The sequence below is a fragment of the Hemicordylus capensis genome, chromosome 5, assembly GCF_027244095.1.
Source record: "Hemicordylus capensis ecotype Gifberg chromosome 5, rHemCap1.1.pri, whole genome shotgun sequence".
Lineage (NCBI taxonomy): Eukaryota > Metazoa > Chordata > Lepidosauria > Squamata > Cordylidae > Hemicordylus > Hemicordylus capensis.
Window position 1 is genome coordinate 128,866,737 of NC_069661.1, and position 18,419 is coordinate 128,885,155.

Consider the following 18,419-nt stretch of genomic DNA (forward strand, 5'->3'; position numbering starts at 1 on the left):
TTAGCTGGATGCACCGTAATATGCTGGGTGAAAGGCTTAAATAATTATTTTTGTTTTTCATCAGAAAAAGTCACAACTTCCATGATTAGAGTTCATTTTAAAAATTGCTAACAAGATTACAGTCAAGTCACCTATTCAGCTCTCATTTGAGTGCAAAGAAAAACTTTACTGGTACAGAGAACTAATTCAAATTAGTCACAAAATGCGTGCATTGATGCTATTTGCCACTTGTGTGCTGATGCTGTGTGAGGGCTGCTGGGAGCAGCATCCCCGTGGCGCAGCGTGACAGTTTAAAGTGGACAGCAGTGTGGCTGCTGCCTTCAAGTTAGATTTAAAGAATGATAGTGCCCCACGATGGGGCAGTGTGGGGCGTGTGTGTGGGGGGGTGGCTCACCGGAGGAGCAAGTAGGACCTGCCGGGCTCCTTTTAAAGGTACCCCTCATCCCGCGCTGAAACATCCCGAGCTCAACAGCATTCTTCTGAGAGGGACTGGATATTTGGGAGGATAGCATGTTACATAGTCTCAAAAGCCACTGAGAGTTCAGGAGAATCCAGGTTGCATTGACCGTGTCTCTCTCAGCAAGCATATGTCATTAGCCATTGACCAAGCCAGGCTCCATTCCAAAATCTGGCTGAAGGTTAGATTGAAATTGATTTTATCAGTCCACATCAACAGGAATGTATGGGGTTGTGTAACTGCCACCAGCTTAACCTCTTGCCTAAGGAAGGCAGGTTAGTGACTGTGGAAGATACTTAGACAAATCTGCTGGGCCCAAAGAAGCCTTAAAGGGTGGCCTCGCTCTTTAAAGGCTTCAGAAGATGACCAGTGGTAAAAGTGAGCAGGTGCAGACAAATCACAAATCCCAGCAGATTATACAGTATCATTTTCTGACAGAATATTTATTCTGTGTCGAAATCAGCATCAGGACTCAAGCCTGCAGCAGGCCTTTATAGCACTGCCCAGCTCTAGTCAAAGGAAGGAAGTGTTAAGGAGATCTGAGAAACTCAGTTTCTGTATCAAGCTTGCTTGTGCATCTGAGCAACTAGAAAATTCTGCTCATGCTGACTAGGGATCTCCTTTGCCTTGCCTCATCCTCAGCTTAAGTTAACTGGATCTGACAATGATTGTGCTTAGACTTCCTGTATAGCTTTATGGGAGTGCAGAGTGGGGGGGGGGGCACATATTCCACTTACATCACTGAAAATGACATAATGTTATTGTGGCTAGGAATTTTTGGAATTAATATGCTGAGTTAAAGGACTATTATAATTTATTATTTTAATCCTGATGTAATATTTGGTGGATGACATTCTTCTAGCTTCCAATTTCCTTTGGATATTTGCTATAGAAGTGCATTTTTATTGTTTGTACAGATGGTGTAGGCATCTAAATTAGGTGACAGCTACACGCAATGATGTATCCCTAGTGAGGCAAATGTTTATAATGTTCCAGAATTGCATGGGAGCAGGTCACAGCCTATTGGCACACACAATAAATTATTAGCAGGCATTTGGAAAATTATAGTACAGAATCTAGGCTGACAACTTATCTCCTAAAATATGTGTTGCTTAAATAGTCTAATTTTATTGGTTTGGTTAGCAATGCCCACATTTTTGGCAAAATCACTCCCTGTCTTAAAAGAGCAGTCAAGAGTCAGAAAGGCAATTGATCCTCCGCTTGATCAAGCCCCAGGCATGCAAGGAAAGTGCTGTGTGGGCAATGACTCTACTTCCAGCACTTGGAGTTGTGTGCAGGGTGTCCTTTTCTGGATCAAATCTGGGCACGTGCCACCAAACAGATAGTCAGAGGTTTCGGAGAACTATTTCTTCAGAGCATTTGTAGTGTACCTCTAGTTATGAGGAGGTTACATTCAGGTTGCTGTGTTTTGTTTGTTTGTATGTATCCAAAAGAATTTGAAGCTTGCTGTGAATCTTGAATCATTCAACCACATATGCAGCCCGAGTGGGTCAGATAAAAGGTGCATCTTGTCCAGCATTCTGTTTTCCACAAAGGCCAATCAGATGCTTCTGAGATGCCCAGAAGCAGGGGCAGTTCTTTCCTGAGGAGAGTTAGGCAGTCACCTCAGGAAGCAGATTACTGGGAAGCTAGCAGGTAACAAGATGCCCACCACTGCTGCCACTGGAGCAGCTCTTCCACACACACAAATATGTTTTTACAAATGTGATGTTACAAGGACTATTATTTTTATTTTTATTATTTAAGAATGTGTATATTTCAGTCCTAAGATCCTTTAAGTGGCTCAAAGATTAAAAAGATAAATTTTAAACATACATTCAATATATATTTTATATTAAAATATAGCATCAGAACAGTTTGAAAACTAAAATGAATAAAATTCCAATATTGAGTCCACCTAGCTGGGGAAAAAGTTTGCAATCCTTTTAAAGCCAACCCATACCCATATCAGGAATGACCCCTGAAATGAACTGCAATGGCTTGCCTGCCCTCTCCTTTCTATTCTAAACAAAAACAAAGCTTACCATTGTGAGCAAGCAATGGCTACAAAAAATAAACCATGTTACTAGTGCTACCTAGCTGTAGAAGTAGAAATCATGTTTCTGAGTATGCTCATGGGAAATGTATTTTTCTGAAACAACAATTCCCATGATCTGTCCATGATTCCATGAACAATTCCCTGTAACTGAAAAAATCAGTTACAGGTACAGTATCTGTCTTTAGTACTTTTTAACTGTATAAGGGGTTTTTTTCTGGGGGTGGGGGGTGGGATCGTAAATCCTGAATTGGGTTTTATCTACCACTTTTTGGATACTTACAAAAATTATTCCCTTTTAACCATTTATAATATAGACATGGACTAAGACATAATCTAAATTTAATCCAGCCTGAACACCATTGCTGCTCACAAAAATCAACCAACAATTAAAAACAAAGAAATGTTTAATGACTTCAGGAGGAGTAGGCCAATCCAGTGCCACATCCAAGCTGCAGAAAAATGAAATCATGCAACACCAAAACTTGTCCCATGAAGCTCTGGGAAAACATCCTCAGCCAGCTCCACACTTCATTTCCCTTTTGTGATTACTCAAATGGAGCAATCCTGGCCCATCCTGCAGACAGGGTTCCACAATGTATAGCAAGACAAGTCAAGGTAAGGCAAGGCTGCAGCACCACAGGCCAGTGGCATAACTGTAACAGGGCTGATGTGTGCAAAGAACATGAGCCCCTTGGGGACCCCAAAGAAAATGTGCCTACCTCCCCTTGCAAAAACCCAAGTATTTTCAAAGCAGACATCTACAGGAGGGAGGTACTGATCTCATCCCTGATGGACTGCAGCGCCACTAATGCAGATCACCAAATAGTAGCATAGCAGTCATTGCTTCAGCTGGTCATGGTCCCATGAAGCTGCAGACTATGGCTAGCTTTTGAAGAACCTGAACAACTATTAGATTCCTGCTTGCTTGACCACTTGTTTGTTTCCAGACCACTAGATCTGAAATTTTAAGTCACTGGCCAGTGCAAATGTAAACAACCTGGCTTTTTGTGGCTAACAATCAAGAGTTAGCCTCAGGTATGCATGCTTGCTCCTCTGCTTTGGGACCAAATTCCCCCTTTCCAGCTTAGCCATGATTAAGAGAAAGTTCAGCAGTTAGCAATAACCAGGGTTCTTCTTAATCCAGAATCTGAAACCCTCTTTATACTATTGTTTCCAAACTCGGTTAAATTGGACCCCTGGTTAGTATTTACTACATTTAAGGTTGTTGCTGACATTTTCCTCAGCTGTAATGATAGTGCGGGGAGGGGAGGATATGCTTTTAAAGGAAGATCAGGAGGGAACATGCATTCGATTTGCTAACCAAAGATAAGAGAAGGCTAATCTACCAACTCTCTAGTCTGCTGATGGCTTAGTACAGAAAAACATCTGTACTAAGAACTCTTGTGTTCTTGATCTCTTGAAACCAATAGCATTGCTCCCTTCCTCTTTACTAGAAACTCTTGCCAACACTCTTAATAAGCAGTTGTACTATCCTAAAAAGCAACACCAATATCCAGTACTACAAATTATTTACCTGATCACACATCTTTTCTTTCCACCTTTAAACCTACCCCTGTTCACCCACCCCTGCTCACAAAAATCTCTACTTTACCAGGATTGGCAGAGCTCCTTATCTCCAGGGTCCAAAATGATCCTTTCTCCATTGGATATCTTGCGACCTTCTACTTCACACACAGGACATTCTTCAATATCAATGCAAGATTGGGACAGCTCATCAAGTATTCTTCCTGTTTCACAACATTGGAAACTGAGTTTTCAAACAAACAAACAAACAAACAAACAAACAAAAGCAGCAATAGCAGCAGCCTAAGAATCTAAATATTTGTTCTCCCCTTGAAAATGTGATTAGCTCTTCAGTGCTTACAAGACCAGTCTTGCTGGCCAAAGTGGCACATGGCACAGGCAATTGCCCTCAAAAAGTTGCTGGCCAGCCAACTGCTAGTCACTGAAATTCCCAGACACCAATGCTGCTGCTAAGTCTCACCACTGTTTCAACCTAGTATTGACCTACTATTTTGCTAGTTCTGGTGGAAAGGTGATAAAGTTATTATCTAACTCGTGTAGAGCATGGCCCTCTAATGCAGGGCTGCTCAACTTCAGCTGATTTTGGACTACAACTCCCACAGTCCCCAGTCATAGTGGCCCATAGCCAGAGATTATGGGAGTTGTAGGCCAAAATCTTCAGGAGGGCTGAAATTGAGAAGCCCCACAAACAAATACTATTGCTTAGTGCTTGTACAGAACTTTCAGTTTTCCAAGCACTTCACTTACATTATCACAGCAATCCTTACAACGGTCCTGCAAGGCAGGCCAATATTTGATCTGCATACTGTAGATGATTGCTGGGGACTGGCTTGGCTAAAGTCACTGAATGAGTTCATGGCTGACATTAGATCCCCCCAGAATGCACCATGGAATGATATAACACTGGGGATTCCCGCCTTGGGGTTATCTTTTTAACGAAAGGCGGTATATAAATGCAAAAATAAATAAATAAATTCCCCAGCACATTTTCAAGGCAATAAAATAGTGGCCAGCAGGAGCCAGACACTGCAAAGAGTGGCAGCACTTGAAGCATTACTGCTGTGCCACCATCACTGCTCACCAAAGCACAGCTTTGTGATGTGAACGTTTCTTTCTTGGTAAACACAATTTGCCACACCCCTCTGTGCCTTAAAATTTTCAAGGTACCTCTGTGGGCTTCCCCACAAAGCTACTTCCCCCACCCCGCTGACCCCTGTTTGAATCCCACGCACCCACCACACAATTGTCCACATGACCTGAATATTTACTGATTATTCTATCTGGTGATATATCAGGCTGGCACCCCCATGAGAGGTGAACCAACAGTCTCATGGAACACAGCTAATTATCTTAGCCAGTACCATTTAGTTCTCCATACTTCAAAAAGTGATTGTGATAAATTATTTTCTTTCCTGATGATGAGAGAAAAATAAGACATTGCTGATCAGTATACACCAGACAGGACACACTTGCCTGTAGGGCAGTGCACGTGGCATCCTTCAACACACTCCACAGGACATGCCAATGGATTAAAGTGCTGGCAAGTCCTTGGGCAGGCAGGGCCACAGCTGTTGTATCTCCACTCACACTGGTATCCGTCTTCTTCCTCCTTATTCAGATGTTCACAGCTTTGTGCTACACAATATGAAGAAAAAGATAAGAACTGAATATTTATGCCATTCCTTTATTTAGAAATTATACTCTGCCTATCTTCCAGAGAACTCAAGGCAGCTTACAAAAATCGAAATATAATAAAATACAAGGAAACAATAAATGCAGTACTCACGCAGTCTAATATAATCAGACAGCTAGCAAGCCATCCACTTTTTTAAAAAAAACCCCTGAGACTCTTGCAGAACTTATTGATGAAAAAAAGATATGATCACTGATAATATTGATAAGAGATTAGCTTGACCTTTGTCAGCTCACTGGAACTGTTAGTCACAAGCTTTTCCAAGCACAGATGTCTCAGCATTTGCAGTCAAGTAATCACTGCTTGGGAAGTCTAAGTCTTACAGTGCAGTAGTTTGGGACTGGGGGATTTCCACAGAGCCACAGAAAAACAAAAACCCACAAGTATTACACAGCTAACATGAAGCAAAACAAGACGTGCATGGTTATTAATGGAGTGGACATGATGTAAAACATGAACCAACCTTGTGGACAACGAAGACAGCCAGTTAGGGGTATGCTGGACGAGAGTCAATCACCAAACATGTAAACAGGCTATATCATAAGGGTTCCTTCTGATGAGGGAAAGGGGTATAAAGGCAGAAGGACAATTTGGGTAATGGCTGTCAGCTTTTCTTAGGAGAGCCAAATGTGTTCCTAAGGACTGGTCACCTTTGACTAGCTTGAAAAGCAGTTACTTTTACTCTGCCAATTTCTATAACTAGAATCCTTTAGTTAGAAAAGTCAACTTTGTGTGTGTTTACATTTTAGCAATCAATCAATCTTTATTACGGTCATAGACCAGCATAAAGTATAAGGGGTGATTACATATTAGAAATAAGAGTAGATTAAAAGTACACAGGGTGATTACATGTGGTTCGGTACTTAATAATATTATGTAAGGTACATAATAATATTAAAAATACTACTACTAATAAAAATAATAGAAAGTACACAAGAAGCATGTGGGCATAAAAGCCTGAAAATGCATGAAAGTCATAAAAGTGCAGAAACGGCATAAAAGAGATGTCTGTGCATGTGTGTGTAAAAAGATTAATAGACATGAAAAGACAAAAATGCATAAAAGCCTAAGTAAAAACTGGATAACGACCAGACTATAAGGGGCAGTAAGAAAAAAGGAGGAGTGTAAGTCTTTCTATTGAGTCAGTGTCGAGTGAACAAGTGTAGAGCCCACCCTGAGTCACCAAGGGTCATGCTAAGGCTGATGATGAATGCTGGTCGCTGCCGCACAAAACCTGACAATGCTATAAGTGATGGGAGTCTTAAAATCAGAAAGGAGATGTAGAATTGGCTCAAACATCCCAGATACTTGTATAGCAATGGGAGGATGCGGGAGGCGTGAATGTCTCTATAGAGCCAACACTGGAGGAGGACATGCTCGGTAGTTTCAATCTGCCCTTAGCCACAGGGGCATAGTCGCTCTGCAAATAGAGTCTTTCTATAATGGCCTTCAAGCACTGCTGAAGGGAGGGGATATGACCGTGAGCCAGAGTGAACACCCTCCTGTGCTTTGGAACCTCCAATTGAGTGAGGTATGCCACTGGAGAGGCAGAATAACTAAGCCCATCACTGATAAGAAAGATAGGTTTGGCACTCAATGTCTATAATGCACTGCTTGATGGTGGCTTTTGCCTAGTCGTAACTCATACTAAACAAGGTCAAGGGGGAAAGACCCAGGGTCATTTTAGCAATGTTTCTGACTGTTTTCAAATGGGCAATCAGATGGCCTAATAATTGGTCTCACTATTCCTCTGTTGGGTGGTAGTGGCCATGCCTCAGTGAGAGAGTGAAATTCATATTTTTCTTCTATAGTAATTCCAACGTTCTGAAAAGGTCTGCCAGAAAAGGAGCGCCTTTAACTGATGCTTCAGTGCAGATAAGGAAGAAAGCATAAGAATTTCAGGGGAAAGGAAGTTCCAGCGCATAGAGACCACCACAGAGATGTTCTGCCCACTCATTACTGACTCTCAGATGGCAGCAGGACATGCAGGAGAGCTTCTTTCAAGATCTTATGGGTCAGTCAGGTTCTTCTGCTGATAGACTGCCTATCTAAGCTGCTTAGGTAATTAAAGATCATAATCATGCCCAAAAGCACACTGGAAACCAGAGCAGCTGATTCAGTAGGAGAGTGATATGGTCTAGTAGGAAAGAGATGTGAGGCTGCCCTTGAAGACCATTTGGAAACTAAAGCATGTGGCAGTAGTTTCCAAATGGTCTTCAAGGGCAGCCTCATGCTAAGCATGTTACAATAATCTAAATGAGAGATGACAAGAACATGGGTCACCATAGCAATGATCCAGGAGAGGTCTATCAATGGCTACTAGTCAGAGGGCTATGGGCCACCTCCAGCCTCAAAGGCAGGATGCCTCTGAGTACCAGTTGCAGGGGAGTAACAGCAGGAGAGAGGGCATGCCCTCAACTCCTGCCTGTAGGCTTCCAGCGGCATCTGGTGGGCCACTGTGTGAAACAGGATGCTGAACTAGATGGGCCTTGGGCCTGATCCAGCAGGGCTGTTCTTATGTACTTATTCTGGTATGGATGCAGCTGGCCCATCAGCCAAAGGAGAGTGTGACTCCATCCAGGACAGGTTGATGTATCATCGCTGAATCAATTGCTCTTCTCAACAAGAAAGCCTTTGTCTTGCCTGAATTTAATTTCAGTTTATTCACCCACATGAAGTCCTTTACCATCTCCAGGCACCAGTTCAGGTTATTCAGAGCTTCTCCAGGTGGTGTTGGCACAGATCTATAAACTTGGGTGTCATCAGCATAATGAAGGCAACCCTCACCAAACCCCAGATAACCTCTCACAATGGGTTTCATGAAGTGGTTAAAAAGCATGAGGGACAAAACAGAACTGCATCGAGCAGGAATCCTGTCCAGCACAGTTGTCATGAGTGGCAAAGGGCAGCAAGTTGGCCATGGTATGATATAATTATATCATGACCTGGTGGTGTCAGGCCATGGCATCATTATACTGCACTGTGGATAGGGCCACGGAGACCAGCAGCTGCAGCTATGAGTGAGTGGGGGTTGCAGCAGCCACCTTGGACACAGACTGCCACCAATGTTGCTACGTCACTGACTGGGTGACTATGGGTTAGTCACCTCTCTTTCAGCCTAATAACACTGTTATTAAGTAATTAAGTACACTGTTCTGGGCTCTTGGAAGAAGAGTAGGAGAGAAATTAAGTAAGTAAGTGTCTTCCATTTTGATATTGTTTTATTCTTCCTCTAATTCTACAGCACTTACGACACAGAGTAGGTGACCTCCAGTGAACCACTGCTCCTTTCTGAGCACAAGTGTAGGCATAGGCAGCTATGACATCACAGAAGCAGGAACAGTCCTTAGTGGATTCGCACGAACAGGTGTCATACATGCAGGCATCCATGTACGGCTCTGGATCCACCTGAGAGGGAAGTGACATGGGTCAAATTCCTTGCATTCAGTAGCAGCTTTCTATTGCACTGAATGAGCAGAGATGAGTCACTTCCACACATAATGACTATAAATATTTATATCACACTTTCCAACAAAAGTTCTCAAAATGGTTTACATAGAAAAATAAGCAACAAATAAGATAGTTTCCTGTCCCAAAAGTGCTCATGATCTGAAAAGAAGCATAAGGTAAACAACTGGAAAACACTGTGCTGGTGTTGGATAGAGTCAGTTACTCTTCGCCTGCTAAATATAAGAGAGAATCCCCACTTTTAAAAGTTCTTATTAGCTCCGTTAGCAGGGAAATGCTAAACATATAAAAGACTACTCCAAACCAAACTCTAACCATGAATTTATTTCATGATTGTAATAAAATGATGTGGATAAAAAAGGATGCTTAAGCATTTGGGATGTGATTTTTGTCTTCGCTAAGAACACACACCAACATTCCTTATGTGCTCCCCTCTTCCCTGAGCAGTGAGAAGTTCAAGGAATAGTATTATAGGGTTTTTAGTTTTCTTTGGACAAGTGTGCACCAGAGATGTGGGACATTTTTTATATTTGTTTTATCTGCCAATATACAAGCAGAGCATAATGGAGGCAAACACACTTCTTCAGCAGGTACCACAGCCACTTACCTTGGAACAAATTCCTAAAGAACAGCTATTGCACCCCTGCTTAGCTAATGACAGTTCTCTTCTCAGTTTCCTTCCCCACATTCAAATTGCAAAACTGCCTGCCTCTTATACTTCACTCCTGCAGAGTATGGGTCTTCAGATAGCACCCCTGCAGGTAATTTGTCCATTCAGGAAAAATATCCATAGTCATTAAGACACACTAATGTTATACTGTCAGGCAGCATGCACCCAGCACAAATCAGGAATCCTGTTTGGGGGACTACAAAAACCCTTTGCTTTCCATGAAGTTACCAGGGCAAGAGACCATAGCTCAGTAGTAGAATAAAGACTTTGCATGCCAAAGATCCCAGGTTTAATTCCTAAAATCTCCAGCTATATAATCTCAAAGCAGGACTGGGAAAGACATCAGCCTCTGAGGCCTTGGGAAACCACTGTCAGTCAGAGTATACACAGGAACATAGGAAGCTGCCTTCTACCAAGTCATAACACTGGTGCATCTATCTCAGTATTGTCTACTGGCAGCAACTTCTCCAAGGTTGCAGGCAGGAGTATCTCCCTGTCCTATCTGGAGAAGCCAGGGAGGGAACTTGGAATCTTTTGCATGCAAGCATGCAGATGCTCTTCCCAGAACAGCATCTAACAGTTTTCAGTGCTCACATGTAGTCTCCCATTCAAATACAAACCAGGGAAGAGCCTGCTTAGCAAAGAGGACAATTAATGCTTGCTACCAAAAGACCACCTAGACAAAATAATGGCTAGACAAAACAATGTTTATATGCCCATATTTAGCCCCCATGCTCCATATTATGCAATAATCTGCTATTCATGGAGAACCAGCATGGTGTAGTTGTTAGAACGCTGGACTAGGACTGGGGAGACCTGAGTTCAAATCCCCATTCAGCCATGAGACTTGCTGGGTGACACTGGGCCAGTCACTTCTCTCTCAGCCTAAACTACTTCACAGGGTTGTTGTGAGGAGAAGTATCTAGTACATCGCTCTGGGCTCCTTGGAGGAAAAGTGGGATATAAAAATGTAAAATAATAATAATAATTTCTTATTATTATTATTATTATCATCATCATTATTAATCTTAAAGCAGTCAGGGCAGGCTGTGAGTCTGAGTGCTCATGTGAACAGGGAAGAAATGGTGAGCAAACATGTTTGTCACAATCACATCTCATTAAAGTATTAGATACCATGGTCAATGGTATAACTGTTGGTATTAAAAACTGATTTGTAAATAATTGAAATGGCTGATAGATGCTTGGCCACACTGTAGCCATCAAAGGAGGCTGAGAACAGGATAAGAAATTACTTACCAATTTATTGCACTCCTTGAAGAGATCACTGCTCAAGATGCTGCAGGAGGCTTCCACCATCACTTGCTTCATTATATTACCATCACACAATGAAGAACCCAAGTTCTGCCCCTGTGAAAGCTTAATAGAGAGAAGTAATACTGACATATAGATATAGATACAAAGATATAGAGAGAGAGATACACTAATACAAGCATGACTACTTAGCATCCATCTGCTTATTTATTGACTGTACACACACATAGCAACAAAAGTGACAATCAATTCTGAGAAATGAGAGATCTATCTTTAAAATTTGATGGATAAGAACAAGTCTTATTTATTTAACATATCTGTATACCACCCCAAACACAAGTCGGTTTACAACATCAGAGGGTGGTCATAACATCAGAGGGGATGAGTCTTAAAGAAGAATTATCCCGATGTTGATGCTATCCTCTCCTACAATCACTGCTAACTCTTGAAGTTCTTCCCCCCCCCCACCCCTGCCTGCTAAGTTCTTTAATACGCTTGTTAGAGCCTACATCGATAGAAGCAGGAAGCCGTCCTGGGACTGAGAGGAATGATCCCTCTGGATATAAGAAGGTGGCTACTGTCCTGGTACCAGAGGAGGAGGACTAGCTTCCTCTTCTCAAGAGGATAATTATATAAATTTAATCAATTAATTACAAGATTTTAGTTCCATCATCATCTACATTTTAATTATGTGGACACATGGAAGTACACATGGCAGGACATGGGTACAAGAACTGGGGAAAATGTGTTTGGCAGAAACCTAGCAAACCAAATCAAGAGAGCTTTAAACTAAATACTGTGGGTTAGGAGTTTCCAACCTGTGTTACTCCCAATGTTATGTTGCTGAACTACAAATCATACCTTCCCCAGCTACAATGTATTGTGGCTGAGGGTGGTGGGAGGTGTAGTTCAGCAACATCTGGAATACCACAGATTGGGAACTCCTGGATTGGAGACAAAAGCCTGAAGAGAAGTACAAAGATGTATTAAACATCTCTATTTCAAAAGAATTCAAGTTTTGAGGTCTGGATGAATTGCATGCCAGGGCACCAAAAGAACTTGCTCAAAGACATTCAACCTCTCGTCTCTGAGAAATCATGGAGAATAGGTGAGGTGCCACATAACTGCAAGGCCAGCTAATGTTGTCTCAGTTGTTAAAAGGGGGAGAAAGGAAGATCCAGGAAACTACAGACTGATCAGTCTAATTTCAATACCAGGGAAGATGCTAAAACAGATTATAAGGCAGTCAGTCCATAAGCATCTTAATAACAATGAAGTCAGTAGTAGAAGTCAGCATGGATTCCATGAAATCCTGCCAGACTAATCTTGTCTCTTTTTCTGATTGGGTTAATAGCTTAGTGGATTGTGGGAATGCTGTGGGCAAAATGTATTTTGACTTCAGCAAAGTTCCTAGAAATCTGACCAATCTCCTTGAAATATAGACTTCCATAACCTGGGATAGTAAACTAGAAACTGCAGAAGATCAGGAGCTGCCCATTTACAAGGTCTCTGTAGCATATGACAGTGAAAATATACTTATGCACATATTTCATAATTTAGTATGTAAATGAGCACCACGGATTCCTTGCAGAACTTTACAAATTAAAATGCAATTTTACCAAGGCAACCATAGTTACATTAACAAAATTTTCCAAAAAAGTCATTGCCATTAATGAAAATTAGAAGCCAAAAATGTCATGCCTATCAACTTTCAGCTTTCAAAATTATGTATTTATTAGGCTGGGATCTTCTTTTAGAAAGTTCCAAGGAGCTCAGACAGCTGTCAAACTCATCCAGGCAAGAATCAGGACCCACACACTTAGTATTAGCCGTGCTCCACAATTAACTGAGCCTACCTGACCTGATGTGGACAAATGAGAGAGACAGGGGAAGCCTGATCATGAGGCGACCACCTCAGACATGTGTGCATCAAGGGGCAACAAGTGCAGAGCATCCTGCCATGTCCTCCACTGCCCAGACACCACTTCACCTGCCTGCCACTCTTGGCCACCCCACCACCCTACACCATTGCCATGGGGTGAATTTTAAACTAGAGGGCAGTGATGGGGAGAATAGAGCATGCATGTCAGAAGATGGGGCTAGTACTGCCTCTCCACATGTTCCCTCCACCCTTCTTGAGCACTGCAGGGATGGGGATTTTACCTGCAGAAGGAGAAAGGAGTTCCGTTTTCCCTTGATGCCCAACCTACAGCTTAAAACCCATCCCCACACCAATGGGGAAGGATGGAAAAGTTGTGCGAGGGAGCCAGTGCTGGCCCCAGCCTCTGATGCAAGCAATTGCCTTAGGAGCTAGAGCAAGTAGTGGCTCCATCACTACCCTTCCATTCCTCTCCATTGGTGCAGGGATGTGTTTTAAGCTGCAGGCTGAGCAGCAAGGGATGGCAGCTTAAAACACATCCTAGCAGCGATTGGGAAAGACAGAGGGAATATGCATGGAGGTGGCACTGGCCCTGCCCTCTGACACACTCACCCAATTCTCCCCCTGGCTAATGTCAGCATCGGGGCATGACCAGGGCTGCACAGGACTCAAGCCGGCGCTGAAAAGATGGCAGGTTTTCTCCCACCCTCTTATATTCAAAAATACCTTTCTGACATCAGCACACTGTGAATTAACTTTCCAAGAATTCCCAAAGTCATTTGGATCCACTTCGAGCTGCTTTCTGCTGCTGATCCAGTCATTGTTTTGGATGCCATCAAAATTCCCACACAGGCCACATATTTGATTCTTACAAAAGAAAGAAATTATAAGAATGTAAGTTTCCTTCATAACATCATCAAGCACTTTGCTGTTATTGTATACATCACCACTCAAGGCAGCATGTGGTCTGAGAAGCCAGTGTTCTGTCCAAGAATGTAGGACAACATACATTTAATTTAATTTAATTTAATTCAATTCGATTTAATTTAATTGTTCTATTTGTATACCACCTTTCATAAAACATACCAAGCAGTTTACAAAAGGTAAAATGCAATAAAATTCCATGAACATCACATTTAAAACTTTAAAGTTACAGTTAAGTTACAGTAAAAACCATAAAACACGCACACACACACTAAGACAAACAGAAGCAGGAAAGCTGAGAGACCCCGTAAGGGGTAAAAGCCTGAACAAATAAAAAGTTATTTAGCTGTTTTTTAAAAGCAGCCACTGATGTCACAGAGCAGACATTCACTGGGAGAGCACTGCAGAGCCTGGGGGCAACAACAGAGAAGGCCCTGTCCCACATGCATGACAATTTAGCCTCTTTCAGTGTCAGCACACAGAGCAAAGGCCCCTCTGACAACCTTGCTGGGTGGGCGGAAACCCTTCGGAGCAGGCAGTCCTTCAGGTATCCAGGGCCCAAACCATTAACCATACATGGGGATGAGGTGATCCTATTTTATCTACACAAGAGCCGTATGAAGTAGTTTGGGCAGAATAAGTGTGACTGGCCCAAGGTCATTCAGGGAGCATCATAGCTCAGCAGCAATTTGAACCCAGGACCCCCCATTATAAATCCAACACTGTAGTGACCAGTACACTACACCATATTGGAGCTCATGAATACTTAATCATATAGAGAAAGGGGAATGTTTTTCCAAAGTGTCTGATCTTTTGTACTACTGTATCAAAACATATTATTATTATTACATTTATATCCTGCTCTTCCTCCAAGGAGCCCAGAGCAGTGTACTACACACTTGCGTTTCTCTTTCACAACAACCCTGTGAAGTGGGTTAGGCTGAGAGACAAGTGACTGGCCCAGAGTCACCCAGATAGTTTAATGGCTGAATGGGGATTTGAACTCAGGTCTCCCCAGTCCTAGTCCAGCATTCTAACCACTACACCCCGCTGGCTCTCTTTTATTGTTATCTCCTCCACCAATTTCCTTGAGATTTTTCTATATGCTTCAATTACTGAAACACTTTGCAGGAAGGGGGACTTTTCAGAAGTGGCATTTTGTCTGTAGAAAGCTCTCCCAATGAAGCCAGTGAGCAAATTCCATAATAAACTTTATATAGCAAGTCAGTCTTTCTGTTTTCTATGCTGTTTGGATGGTATGCAATTGTACTGAGCTTATATTGTATTTTAATATTTATGCTTAAACTGGGGTGGCTATGTAGGAATGAATATGGATGGATGGATGGATGGATGGATGAATAAATAAATAAATAAATAAATAATAAGTAATGCAAAGAGGGTGGACTTACTTGGTAATTCTCTTTCAAGAAAACCATAATTCCCATGCCTTGATCCCATGTTAAAGAGATTCCTTTGCCCAGTAACAGGATGTAGTAGCGTCCGGACTTCAAGACTTCAAAGTTGTCTTCCTCTTTAGGAGGTATCAAGATGTTAACCTTCATGAGGAGGAGAAAAAATACAAAAACTTCAGTGATAGGACTCCAGGCAGTACTCAAAGACTTGTTCACGTTCCATATATATAGCTATAGTTTTGTGATAGTTTTATAATACTTTTGACTTCGCAATGAAGTTGTTCTGGAGTCGTCATCACATAAGTGAATACCGCAGCAACTTGGTGATGGTGCTCAACACAGCAGGTCTCCGCTCTCCCACAAAACTATCACTGCTGTTGCCAGACACATTTGTGCTGGAAGGGGCATTTTTACCCTCGGAATCACCTGCTCAACAAGTGTGTCATTTTTTCCCCACTGCATTCATGGAAAAATGGCTACGTTATGAGAAGAAGTTGAAAAGCAGACATAAAACCTCAAAACCTCAAGATCTCCTCATCTGACCCAACTCAGCATCCTTATAATGGGATTTATTTTGCATCTTAATAGCCCAGACCGACTCAATGTATTTGGAAAAGATCTCTTTAGATAGTCTGTCTTCGGTACAAGTCTCTTTGATGGATACATTGAAATAAATATGTTTTGAATTTCAGCTAAGAGGTACTGCACAAGCCATTTAAAAATTAAATGGAGCTCACAGAAGCCAAGTCTACCAGCTCATAAAGGTCCACCAGTGACCAGACCTATGACTCACGGAGGCCAGGTCTACCTGCTGCATGCTAACCTTTTACTTTTTTAATGACTTGTCCAGTGTCTCTTAGCAGGCACTGAGCAGGCCATTAAACAAAATAAAATGGCCAGTGTGCAGCCGGCAGATTCTGTGAGATTGTAAACCTGGTTGCTGGCAGACCCTTGCTTTCTCCAGTGGGCTGATAGACCTGGTCTCTACGTGGTATCTATACCACATATAAATAAAGTCATTCTATTTACATTCTGCATGTCCATGTGCATTATGTTCAAAGCAGTTCATAACAGAGCATGACCAAAAAAACACAGTATAATGGTTCAGGATAATTCGGAATGTAAATGAGGAGAAACCCAGGAAAGGCCACTCCTATTCTCAGCTCCTGACGAGAGCACCCATGACCTGAGAGAGCTGCAGGGCCAGGGCCAGGGGGTTGGCAACATCAGGAGCTGTCAAGGGTCTGGGGCCCTTGGAAGAGTCCACTGCCAATCCCTGAGGCCACGTCTATGCCTCAGGCCTTTGTGCAGTGATGGTAGAGTGATACTCTTGGACCACAGAATTGTACTGTCATCCCCCTTCTCTCCCATCCCATCTGCCAAGGAAAATTCCTTCTAGATAGGGGCAGTTTGACACTGATACAACTCTTCCCATGGGCTATTTAAAGATCAGTGTGCCCTGAAAAAGGCACGGGAGGAGAAGACCAGGCCGGTGAGCTCACACCTTCAGCTCCTAATTTTTGTGTTTTCATATGATATATGATTACTTCCCCACCCCCATGTATTTAATGAACTGCGTTGAGTTCAGGAAAAATGGTATATACACGTCTTACATAATATGTGTATTTTCCCAAAACTTAAAAACAAGGTGTTGAATTCACTTTTTGCGTGTCTGAGCCCTAAAACAAAAAAGACATTGTGTGGCTTCACATTACACTAGAAAGATATTTGCTAAGCTCCAGTCCAGATTCCGGGGACACGACAGTACTTTTGGAAGTTTAGGTAATTGTAATTCTATAACACACGAGAGAACTGTGAAGGATGAATACAGGGACATTCCTGGCTGTTACAACGCCCAAAGCAAACAGCTGAACTCTGCCCTCTGGAAAGGGGCTCTTTCCTTTCCTTTTTCTTTTATTTTCTCACGTGTGTGGGGGGGAGGGTTGAAGTGCAAAGTGAGGGTGGACCCTTTGATTTCCTTTGCACAACATGCAGTTGGAAGGAAAGAAGAGCGATGGAGCCATCTAGAGAGTTTTTTTTTCCCCATCTGAGAGTTGCTTTTAACACAAAGATGAGTAATGTGGATATATTCTTGCAATCAGTTAAGGCAAGATGATGCATTAAACATATTTCTGTATCAGAGATGCTCAACTGGTAGCTCACAGGCTGTATTCAGCCCCAGGCCAGAATAATCACAACACCCCATCAGCACCAGCCAACTCTATGGTGGTGTCAGGCAAGTTGTCGCGGGACGGCACAACACCACTTCGACCAATAGCAGCCCGTGAGGTGCTACTCCTAGCTGGCCCTGCCAGTCACTCCTCAGCATTCCCAGCCCTGAAGAAAGAGACCTCCCAGAGACATCTGTGATAATTAGAATAAAAAGTCTCCTTCTATTCCCTGGAGGTGCTGGTGTGTGTGTGTGTGTGTGTGTAGATAGGTTATTGTGTGCTACTGGCCAAAGTTATTAATAAGACTGAAGGTTTTTTCCCTACTTTAGGGCAAGCACTGAAGCTAGTGTAAGTCCTCTTCCCCATCAAGGATTTGCCTCACTGCAGTGCATTGTGCCAGTCCTCAGAGTGCCTGTATGATGTATCCATCTGGCACAGTGGAGCTCAGCTCTATGTCTGCCTTATGGCAGCTGCTGGGATCTCTGCCTCTCCTGCTGCTGTTTGCCTCTGTCCAGAGTTCTTAGCTTGGGGAAAGTGCAGGGCAGAGTTACAGCCCTTCCAGGAGCAACCAGCAGTGACCTTTTTAATGAGAGGCAGAAGGTGGCGCTGACTGATTGCTAGGTAAAGGGGACACACACACACACACACACACACACACACACACACACACACACACACACACACACACACACCCCCTAGTCCCTTTCTTTTGTCCAATCCCAGCTTCTGCAATACAGTCCATAATTTTTAAAAGGAGAGGAGCCAGCTGTCATGTCTCCCTGAAGTCCCAATTTCTGCCACAGAATCCTGCTCTCTCTGATTTCATATGTGAGAACTGATGAAGTACAAGCATTCTGCACATGCTCTGG

The 18,419-nt window shown here is 42.7% G+C and overlaps 1 protein-coding gene across 2 annotated transcripts in view; it reads right to left on the bottom strand.

Moving 5' to 3' along the window:
• The window catches only part of VWF (von Willebrand factor), a 262,224-nt gene that overhangs the window by 136,768 nt on the left and 107,037 nt on the right, over positions 1-18,419 (bottom strand). For both annotated transcript variants that reach the window (XM_053257896.1, XM_053257897.1), the window contains 6 exons: positions 15,377-15,523; positions 13,770-13,910; positions 11,150-11,269; positions 9,006-9,162; positions 5,535-5,696; positions 4,129-4,264 (listed from right to left, as the gene is read on the bottom strand). In XM_053257896.1, coding sequence (XP_053113871.1) covers positions 4,129-4,264; positions 5,535-5,696; positions 9,006-9,162; positions 11,150-11,269; positions 13,770-13,910; positions 15,377-15,523 — 863 coding nt within the window. The remainder of the gene's footprint in view (positions 1-4,128; positions 4,265-5,534; positions 5,697-9,005; positions 9,163-11,149; positions 11,270-13,769; positions 13,911-15,376; positions 15,524-18,419) is intronic.